Genomic DNA, 12,096 nt, shown 5'->3' on the forward strand with positions numbered 1-12,096 from the left:
TTGGGTCCAGGATGTCACTTGGATGCAGCTAGTTTGGGTTGCCTTAGCACTTTGACAGGACTGCCCCAATACCAGAGTTGGAGGTGTCGACCTCTATGACAAATGGGAGGTTGGGATCTGAATGCCTCAGAATGGGTGCGGTTATGAAGCTTGAGTTTCTGTCCAGTGTTGATGGGGATGTGCTAATAAAGAGAGCCAGTTTTTCAACATGAAACAGTCCAATTTGTAGAGTTATGGGGATGATTTGGTGAAAGATATAGCCCTCCCCTGTGGGCTGATTGTCCATGGTGGTGATTTGGAGTGATTTGGTCTGTGAGGTTCACAGCTGACCCAGAGTAAACTAGGGCTGAGAGATAACGGGATTTGTTAGCATACTCCAGCCAACCTTACTCACTCGTGGCTTAGGTTTCTTGGGGCAGGTAGCACAGTGATGACCCAACTGGCTGCAATAGATACACAATTGCAGGTTGAGGCAGCGTTGATGCTCTTTGGGTGATACTCGGGTCCAGGCCAGCTGCATGGGTTCTGGAGCTCCCACTGAGGCCTGTGGGAAATCCTGTCTGTACCTGATAACATATTAGTGCTGGCTTCCTGAGGTCCACTGGCATAGTAAATTATCCAATCAGATAGACACCATGATGAACTAGGGTAGAGGCACATCAGTGTCGTTGCAGGCTATCTCAGCCTGTAGGGCTGGACATAGTCCTTCACGAAACACAACATGGAGAGCAACGTCATTCCAGCCACTCTGTGCAGCTAGGGTCCTGAATTTTACTGCATAATTTGCCGCGGAGTCAGAACCTTGGTGTAGCTGCATTCCCCCCCCCCCAGATGGCAGGAGGGTGAAGAGTGTATGTGAGTCATGTGTGGGGTCATCCACACTGCTGTTGGCTCTGCGGATGCAGCGTGTAGTATAAATGTCTGTGATGGAAGAAAGAGAGACTTCAATGATCTTCTAATTGATGATTCTCCCAAACCAGGCTGTGATGCAGCTGCACAGGTTCTGAAGAGCTCGAAATGGGTGATAAGGAGCAAGCAGCAGTCATATTGCCACTGCATTCTGTGATGTTTGAAGAGCTCCTGGAGGTGATTACCTGTGCTGTTGCTAACATTAGCTTAGACTGGCTTGATGAAAAGGCTAGTGTTGTCTGCTCTAAGCTTGACAACCTCTACCTAACTTCATGCCATTTTCCACCTCTACTCAGGCATCTCCCATTTTTCCCAGACCTCCACACTGAGGTGTTGAGGTCATGAAATAATCCTTATTTTGCTCGTTTGTTCATCCCAGCCAGTTCTAACTATTTTGGAAATTAGAAATTTTGGGCCTAGATGAACACAGGTATGCGGCGATGCAGAGACGCTTGCGAGCTATCTCTTCACTTCATCAGCTGCAGGAAGAAAGCCTGTGCTCCAATTGAAGCCCTTTCAGGCCATGATTCAGCCCTAATTGAATAGAACTAAATGGCCACAAATCAAGCCAGTGTGGCGCTGCACACAGTGATGGTTTTGCAGGTGTACCAGGCTGACCTGCTGAAGGAGCTAATCTGCAGTGAGGGGTTCAACCCTGAAGCAGTGTCCAGCTCTGCCAAGCAATAGATTTAGCCCTCTGTGCCAAAAAACAGATGGTCTGTGCAATCAGCCATTCCATGACTGCTTTGGTTGCCACAGAGAGGCATCTGTAGCTCAGTTTGATGTAAATAAGGGAAAAGGACAAAACCTTACTTTTACATGCACCGATTTCACCATAGCGAGCAAGGGCTGTCAACCGGCCCCAGTCTGGCTTGCTGAGGCAGGAATAAAAGGCTAGCATTGCAGCCTGTGAATTACTTTGCATGAGAGCCACAGTCATTTAGATTACTGGTACAGCTGTATAAAATCCAGGGTTATGCTGACATCTGCATACTTAAGCAACAAACAGTACCAGTCCTAAACAAATTATATCTACATAACATGCTACTTAACTCACTGAACTCCAAAAAAATTTAAAGTTGTGGCTCATTTCTTATTATATTGGACTATATGTGATCAGATTCTGACAATGACACTGTGAGACTTTCCTTTCTTAAAACATGTGTCTCAAGTAAAGATTTAAGATTTTAGATTTTAGATTGATTGTGGTGCAGCATCAAAGACGATTTGACATCCATTTTCATATCTGATTACAAACTGAGCTGATTAGGCTCATGTCCATGGCTATGTAACTATGGCTATGTAGCCAACCAACAACTTGATCAAAGTGTGCCATCACTGTGTAAATAAATTACTCTTTACCAAACATTAGGAGTGTCCATTAAGAGTGTTCATTCTGAACCATCATTAATCCCTTCATCACCAACAGTTTGAATCAGTGTTTACTGAGTGGATTCAGGAATAATACAGCATGTTTCCAGCAGTGTGTTGTGTTTAACACACAGTCTGTTCTCATAGTCTGAGGTTAAAAAGAGTACATTTCCTTAATTAAATTCAATTTCTGTTAGACACAGATGAAAAACAAATCAGAATGTTCTTCTGGGTGTTACAGTGATACACAGTGATGTGTTCATTTCCAGCAGCAGGAATCATTTTAATTCTTTGAGATAGGACTAGGCAATATTTTGAGTTACTTTACTCTAGCAATTTTTATTCAATGTTATTGTTATTTATTTAATTTACAGAAAAAAAATAAGACTTTTACATACTTTTTAAAAATTATTTTCAGACACGCTTTTATTTTTAAACACCTATCTTTGTGTGTTCTTGCAGATTCCTGCAGTCAGACACTGATCGAGTCTGATCCAGTGATCATCAAACCTGATCAGTCTCATAAACTGACCTAACCTTTTCTAACCTAGTCAATTCAGAATTATTAAGGAATTATTTAAAAAAAAAAAAATTAAAAATAGTAAAGCAATGAAGCATTGCTGAGTTACTCATCTCTCTGAGGTTATGTTCCTATAACCTCAGAGGTCGCGCTACAGTACAAAGCTGACACCCAGCAGAGGACGGCAGTGGGGCACAGTGAGCCCGGCCGTGCGGGAGAACTCAGTTACCTACAATTTTTCTGGCTCATTAATCTGGATTGCCTGCACATGTCAGGCAGGATTATTAAAGCCAGTGTTTATCATAGCCTCTGGTCATATCACATTGTACAGGGGTGACCTTGAAAACAAAAACAAAAACAAGAAAGATTTAAGGCATGGAAAAAATAAGACAAAGGCTCAGTTGGAAAGCTTTTCAAAGTGCACAGAAAAGCCCAAAACCTTTTCTACAGCTTGATCTTGCCTTTGCTTGTCCATTCTGATCTGTCCTGTAACAATAACAGCATGTCACAAGGTGCTTTATTCCTTTATCACAGCATTTTGGAAATAATTAGATTTTTATGAATTTAAGACATTTTTTTTATCCCTGTAAAGCCTGACATATGAAATAGCTATTTGAAGAAAATACAAAAAAAATGTATGATAAACATTGACACATATATTTATTTTTGTATATTTGATACATCCAGCGTTTATGGCGAATTACTGACCACAATAATGTTCATTTTAGAACAAAAGCAAAGACTGTTTATTTCCAAACAGGAATCTTTTTATATCCTTTTTATTTCACCTTGTGGAAGGCAAAAAATCACATATAAATATCTAACTATCTAACTATTCCACTAATAAGTTAATCAAAGTTTACTTAAATAATAAAAACATTGTATTTGGCATTGTTGCAGGAATAAAGCAGATTGCACCATACAACATTATGTTAAATATCCAAAAATTACATATAAACATCTCAATCAATTAAAATGGATGTTAATATGGCACTTAAATTGTTAATTTAAATTGAATTCTAAATCTAGTTAAAGTTGTTAACGTTAATTAAAGTTTAAATAATAAAGACATTGTATTTGGCATTGTTGCAGGAATAATGAAGATTCTCATAAGACATATTTTAAGCATGATTTTACTACAACATTCTAAAAAATATGAAAGTAATTATTGTTTGCTATAGAAAGACTGCCATAATAACTATAGGAAAAAATAAATAATTCATTCTGCATGCAAATTTCCCAGTTCACAGGCAGATATAAATACACTGCATGTACACGGCAGCCTCTGTGTTTGGTTGCGAACAGCAGAGGAATCATGAGCTGGTCTTTACTTCTTCTTCTGATATCCTTTGTGCCTTGTGAGTAAACACATCTCTCACACCGTACGCTTTTTATATGCTAAATATTTCAGTCTGTGTTGAGTCCACTCTTCTCTTTTCAGACGTACATTGCATCAGCCTGACCTCGTCTCTTGATGAGGTTAAATCTCCCGGAGCCTCCGTGAAGTTGTCCTGTCAGATTTCTGGCTATGCCCTCACTGACTCTGGAACAGCATGGATCAAGCAACCTTCAGGAAAAGGCTTGGAGCTGATTGGGATCATATGGGGTAGTGGAAAAATAGACTATGGCGCTTCCTTTAAAACTCGTTTCAGTATCTCCAGAGACAAGAGTGTGCTTTACTTAGATATCAACAGCCTGGTGTCAGAGGACACAGCTGCTTACTACTGTGCAAGGGCAGCCACAGCTTTGCAACTCAGTGGGAGGGGTGTACAAAAACTTTTTTTTTTAAATGCAAGGATTATTAGTAGAGTTAAACGTTATAATGCAACAAAAACCTCTCCACACCTTACTCTTATGTGCCATGTTTCAGTGTAAGTTGAAGTGAAGTATGTTTAATAGCTTCTTTACCACTCTTCTCAGTTGTGAACAGCATCACCCTGAGTTTGTTGCCTGCCAGATTTCTGGCTATGCCCTCACTAGCTAAAGTACAGGATGGATCAAGAAGCCTTCAGGAAAACTGTGATCTTCCACTGTAATGTACTGTACAGTATATGGGACAATCACACAGATTGTCCTATATAATCACACAGAAATGTGAAATCTCTTCATATTTTAGTTGCATTCAGTATTTTTTTTAATATAATTGCCTTATTTTTCTTAGGAGAAGCTCAGTATGTTGTGACTTCAAGAAATAGGAAATAGGCAATGCTCCTGTGTTCATTTAAGATTTTGAGACATTACATTTGAGATATTTATACCCAATTTGCAAAATCACCTAACACTTCAAACTAAATAAAAGATAAGAAAAAGGATGTCTATATATTAGGATAAAATTATATAAAATTATATATACATACAGTAGATATATATATATATATATATATATATATATATCAGTGACGGGCCGTGCATTTCAATTCAATTCAATTCAATTTATTTTGTATGGCACCTTTTACAATGAACATTGTCTCAAAGCAGCTTTACAAAAGAAGAAAAACAGAGAAAGGGGAGTGGAAAAATGAAAATAAAAAATAACTAAATAACTCAAAATAAGCATAAAATTATTAAATTTAATTGTTAAACTGTTTTATCCCTATTTTATCCCTAATGAGCAAGCCTTTCACACCTAGGCCTTCACTGGTGTCCTTCCTGAATTAATCCACCTCTATACCATCATTATGACACCACCATGGGTGTCGCTAGGCCATTTTCTACTCAGCCCTCATAAAATTCTGCGATTCTCCGTAAACTGTACAGAAATTAGTGCTCTCCTCAGTCCCCTTTAAATTTCATATGAAAACTCCGGCACACTTCGGCTCTTCCCCGTCTTTCAGCGCGTTCTTCAATCCACAGACCGTGGCGTCACAGCGCGAGGATCAGAGGACAAGTGTGTGTGTGTGTGATCAGGAAGACTTGTATTTGGCTTGTTCAGTACTCAAATGTTATACACATCTATGCAATACAGTGGAATGCTGCAATAAGTTTACCATCCTACCCTGTTAGTCAAACCTTTATTTTATTTTATTTTATTTTATTTTATTTTATTTTATTTTATTTTATTTTATTTTATTTTATTTTATTTTATTTTATTTATTTATTTATTTATTTATTTATTTATTTATTACTATTATACCTTCATTGGGGGCTGAGCCCCCCTTAAATGAAAATTCTGAAATCGCCCCTGGAAGCCACGGCAGTATACTAATGAACTGTTAAATAACAAAGTAAAAAAGAAATTAGTCTACAGTATTTCACATCTCACAAGGAATAGTCAATTTTATTACAGTTACTTTTCTCAAAAAGTCATTCTTGATGACGTATGCAGCAAACTGCAATCTCCGGAGGACGCAGCATCCGAAATGAGACACAGTGAATATAGAAACTACTCCAATAATCCATTCAAAGGATGGGAAATTGCTGACTTAATCGTATGCCTGCTAGATGGCCTCAGTGATGCCAACTTGAAATCTGATTGGTTAAGGGAACAATTTCATTGCCACTTATTTTAAGCTACGGGCGCCTGCACTATTGATTCTGAAGGCATTAAGGCAGATTTTCACTCTGGCGACACGTGATGTCAGCCACTGGCTGAAATATGATTGAATAAATAATCTTATGTCCCAGAGGTGTTCTACTGGTTTTAGGTCAGGCGAGCGCGGGGGCCATTCAGTGGTATCAATTCTTTTATACTTCAGGACCTGCCTGCATACTCTTGCCACATCAGGCCAGGCATTGTCGTGCACCAGGAGAAACCCGGGACCCACTGCACCAGTGTAGGGTCTGACAATGGGTCCAAGCATTTCATACCTATACCTCATGCCAGTCAGTGTGCCATTGTCTAGCCTGTAGAGGTCTGTGCATCCCTCTATGAATATGCCTCCCCAGACCATCACTGACCCACCACCAAACTGGTCATGCTGAGCAATGTTACAGGCAGCATAATGTTCTCCACGGCTTCTCCAGACCATTTCACGTCTGTCACATGTGCTCAGGGTGAACCTGCTCTCATCTGTGAAAAGCACAGGGCACCAGAAGCGGACCTGCCAATTGCGGTGTTCCATGGCAAATGGCAATCGAGCTCCACAGTGGCAGGCAGTGAGCACAGGACCCACTAGAGGACGTTGGGCCCTCGGGCCACCCTCATGAAGTCTGTTTCTGATTGTTTGGTCAGAGACCAAGGAGTCATTCTGTAAGGCTCAGGAAGTGCTCATCCTGTTCCTCCTTGCACAAAGGAGCAGATACCTGCTGATGGGTTAAGGACCTTCTACTGCCCTGTCCAGCTCTCCTAGTGTAACTGCTTATCCTCTGGAATCTCCTCTATGTATTGATGTGCCATCCTGGTGGAGTTGGACTGCCTGTGAAACCTCTATAGGGTCCAGGTAACGACTCATGCTACCAGTAGTGACACTGACCCTAGCCAAATGCCAGATGAGTAGGGAAAAAATGTCAGTGGCCTGATGTCAGGATTTGGTGCCTCCACTGGTACAGAATCCAGATTCAAATGCATCAGATGCAGGATGATAAGATGAAAAAATAGGGGATTCATTAATAAAATAACAAAAACTACAGACACATGGAAACACTAAGGAAAACTAGGCAACTAAGAACAAAATAACAAACCCAAAACAGAAAACAAACAGCAGAAACCCAGAGGAAAAACTAGGTAACAAAAGATAAGGTCTCAGGAAACACAAGCACAAGACAGCAGGTATAAATAAGGAAGGTAATAATTGAAACAATAAAACTATGACAGTGCTGTTTTTTGAATGTGGAGGGTGTGTGTGTGCACATATGTGCTATCCAATTAATGTTAAAAATCATTGCCCAATTAGTGAATGAATGGTTGATACAGTGAGGGAAAAAATTATTTGGTCCCCTGCTGATTTTGTATATTTGCCCACTGACAGAGAAATCATCAGTGATCAGTCTGTAATTTTAATGGTAGGTGTATTTGAACAGTGAGAGACAGAATAACAACAAAAAAAATCCAGAAAAACGCATTTCAGAAAAGTTATACATTGATTTGCATCTTAATGAGTGAAATAAGTATTTGATCCTTTATCAATCAGAAAGATTTCTGGCTCCCAGGTGTCTTTTATACAGGTAACGAGCTGAGATTACAGTAGGAGCACTCTCGGGGAGGGTCACCTGTCCACAGAAGGAAGCAATCAATCAGATTCCAAACTCTCCATCATGGCCAAGACCAAAGAGGTGTCCATGGATGTCAGGGACAAGATTGTAGACCTACACAAGGCTGGAATGAGCTACAAGACCATCGCCAAGCAGCTTGGTGAGAAGGTGACAACAGTTGGTGTGATTATTCCCAAATGGAAGAAACACAAAAGGACTGTCAATCTTCCTCAGCCTCCATGCAAGATCTCACCTCATGGAGTTTCAATGATCATGAGAACGGAGAGGAATCAGCCCAGAATTACATTGGAGGATTTTGTCAATGATCTCAAGGCAGCTGGGACCATAGTCACCAAGTAAACAATTGGTAACACACTACGCTGTGAAAGACTGAAATCCAGTAGCGCCCGCAAGGTCCCCCTGCTAAAGAAAGCACATGTACAGGCTCATCTGAAGTTTGCCAGTGAACATCTGAATGATTCAAAGGAGAACTGGGTGAAAGTGTTGTGGTCAAATGAGACCAAAATCCAACTTTTTGGCATCAGCTCAACTCGCCGTGTTTGGAGGAGGAGGAATGCTGCCTATGACTCCAAGAAGACCATCCCCACCGTCAAACATGGAGGTGGAAACATTATGCTTTGGGGGTGTTTTTCTGCTGAGGGGACAGGACAACCGCACCGCATCAAAGGGACGATGGATGGAGCCATGTACCGTCAAATCTTGAGTGAGAACCTCCTTCTCTCAGCCAGGGCATTGAAAATGGGTCGTGGATGCAAAGAGGAGTGGGCCCAAATTCCTTGAGATGTGAGATGTGTGCAAACCTGGTGGCCAACTACAAGAAATGTCTGACGTCTGTGATTGCCAACAAGGGTTTGCCACCAAGTACTAAGTCATGTTTTGAAAAGGGTCAAATACTTATTTCACTCAATAAAATGCAAATCAATGTATAACTTTTCTGAAATGTGTTTTTCTGGATTTTTTTGTTGTTATTCTGTCTCTCACTGTTCAGATAAACCTACCATTAAAATTTTAGACTGATCATTTCTTTGTCAGTGGGCAAACGTACAAAATCAGCAGGGGATCAAATAATTTTTTCCCTCACTGTATCTCTTTTTTCAGTTTTCTAGAGACTACTGGTTCCACTCTTAAATATGAAATATGTGGTTTTATGGTTTTATGGATTTTCTCCTGGATCTATCTATCTATCTATCTATCTATCTATCTATCTATCTATCTATCTATCTCTCTCTCTCTCTCTCTCTCTCTCTCTCTCTATATATATATATATATATATATGTATACAGTATATATATACACACCCTTGTATATACCCCTGTAATAGATATATTTACTTATACACTGATCAGCCATAACAATGTGATCAAGTGACTTCAGCGAATTTACATGCATATATTTGTTTGTCATTTTATGTGAGTTTGTGTGTGTGTGTGTGTGTGTGTGTGTGTGTGTGGAGAAACCTAGAAGAAGAATTTCAACCAAACTTCCCCGTGGTGGAATTGTCAAAGTCTGAGCTTGAATTCAGTGATGGGATCATTGATGAAAACAGAAGAGTGCAGAGGCATAGTTGTGGAAACCTATTACCTTAACTACCTTGCCTTAATGTATTAGTTATGGGAAACTACTACCTAAGAAATTAAATACCTAATATATGAAAAATAAATGTATATTTAAAAAATCTTAAACATTATTTTTCATGAAATAATTCTTTGTTAGATTAAGGGAATTTCTGGCTTTAAAGTCATTTGTTAAGTTAACATTTGGAAGTTGTTTTTGTAATGGGTTGCATCACTGTGGTTGCTGGTGCACAGTGTTTTATAACATTACAAAAACCTATAGATCTATGGAAAACAAAAAATAAATCATGAATAAATAATTTTTTGCTTTCTAAATAAATGTTATACTAGATATTATTTTGAAATATAAAATATTGTTTGTATACTTCGCAATATAAACTATGAATAAATACATAAAGAAGTCAATTTAAGATAAGAATTATTTAATCTCTCTGTTCTGAAGATTTTTTGAATTGATTTTTTTTCTTTTTGTTTTGAACACTGGGTAATTTAAGTTTTATGGTATGAATTACTGTACAATATAGCAGTACACAGTGAAAACCATGACAAAATCCTTGTTATGGATATTCTTGGATAAAAACCTCATGTTGACCAACTCCCATCATAATAGTGCAAATTGATAGATACAGAGGAACCTCAAAATACAAAAATAATTCCTTCTGGAGGCAAGTTCTTAAGGTGAAAATTTGTATTGCGAAACAAATTTTCCCATAGGAAATAATGTAAATACAGATAATCTGTTCCAGCCACCCAAAATATTACCAGTGTATGTATGGCTGCTTACGGGTCCCTTTTTGTGTAGAAAGCAGCAGCATTTAAAATGACAAACAATAAATAAATAAATATATATATAAAAAAATGTGGTGCTAAGTTGGCAAGCTAGCTGTATGTTATTTATGTAATATTAAGGGGTATGCTGGAAACTAGAGACTCTGTTCTTCATGATGCAGGTGTTTCCTGATGAGGCCTGAGTATAAACTAGTTTTGTGAACGATATGAACAAACTGGGACTTGTGGGTCATAAACGAAATGGCCTGTGTAAGCACTATGCATTCATAGATAATGGCCACCATTTTATTAAAGTATTTTTTGCAGTAATTGGAATGGAATCAACAATAGATATACGTCACCAAACAAACCTTAAAAAAGGATCAACCAGCCTTTGTCTACCCTCTGACAATCTTGCTGGATAGTGTCAAAACAATGTAAAAATAAATCAAATTTAAAAGTTAAAAAAATTCATTTATAATTCAATATAATATAATATAATATAATATAATATAATATAATATAATATAATATAATATAATATAATATAATATAATATAATATTTGTAAAATAATTATATAGTTAAATGGAGTGCAGTTAAATCTTGGTGGAAAAAAATTAAGTTGGATTTGGACAGGTACAGGTGTTATATATACATATGCACACACAAAAATATAAGACTAAATCCTTAAATATAAAATATAAAAAGTTAGCAGTAGTAGTAGTAGTAGTAGTAGTAGTGCAACATGAAAGTGTTATCACCTGTCACACACAGGTGAATTATTGTACAATGTTATTGCAAATGGTATGAATGACCTCCTGTAATATTCTCTGTGACAAATCTGAAAAAATACGACTGCGCAGCAATGCACAGCTCCAACCACATCATCAAGTTTGCCGATGACATGACCATGGTGGGTCTCGTCAGCAAGAACGATGAATCAGCATACAGAAAGGAGGTGCAACAGTTAACAGCCTTGTGTAAGGCCAACAACCTGTCTCTGAACGTTGACAAGACTAAAGAGATGGTTGTTGTCTAGGAGAGCACAGTGACGGATCCTCTGTGGAGATCATCAAGAGCACCAAATTCCTTGGTGTTCATCTGGCAGAGAACTTCACCTGGTCACTAAACACCAGCTCAATCAGTAAGAAAGCCCAGCAGCGCCTCTACTTCCTGAGGAGGCTGAGGAAAGCCCATCTCCCTCCCCCCATCCTGACTGTGTTCTACAGAGGGACCATCAAGAGCGTCCTGAGGAGCTGCATCACTGCCTGGTTTGGAAATCAGCAGATAATGAGGACAGCTGAAAAGATCATTGGAGTCTCTCTCCCCTTTATCACTGACATTTACTCTACACACTGCATCCGCAAAGCCAACAGCATTGTGGATGACCCCACACACCCCTCACACACACTCTTCACCCTCCTGCTGTCTGGAAAGAGGTACCATTCGACCCCTCACAACCAGACTGCGTAACAGTTTCTTCCTTCAAGCCATCAGGCTTCTCTTACACACACACACACACACACACACATCCACCCATGACTGTACAAAAACTCTCTCTCTTTCTCACACTCACACACACACACACCCATGTAACTTTCATAATCATCAAGCAGTGCTGATATGGGGATGTTTTTGTAAATTTCATAATCATCGGGCAGAAATAGTGCTGAGATGGGTGAAATAGAGGAGATGTTTTTGTGCTGAAAAGTGCAAACATAAGGGGAATTTCACCAAGAATAGTCACCCAGACAGACATAACCTAGACATAACCTAGGCATCTTATGAGCTTTAGCATTGC

At 39.0% G+C, this 12,096-nt stretch overlaps 1 gene segment (V, D, J or C); it reads left to right on the forward strand.

The window, feature by feature from the left end:
- Positions 1-4,101: 4,101 nt before the first annotated feature.
- LOC131368902 (Ig heavy chain V region PJ14-like) lies at positions 4,102-4,751 on the forward strand. The segment is given in 2 exon segments: positions 4,102-4,158; positions 4,242-4,751. Coding segments are annotated over 2 exon segments (477 nt in total).
- The last annotated feature ends 7,345 nt before the right edge of the window (positions 4,752-12,096 follow it).

Source organism: Hemibagrus wyckioides, linkage group LG02, assembly GCF_019097595.1.
Source record: "Hemibagrus wyckioides isolate EC202008001 linkage group LG02, SWU_Hwy_1.0, whole genome shotgun sequence".
Classification (NCBI taxonomy): Eukaryota; Metazoa; Chordata; class Actinopteri; order Siluriformes; family Bagridae; genus Hemibagrus; species Hemibagrus wyckioides.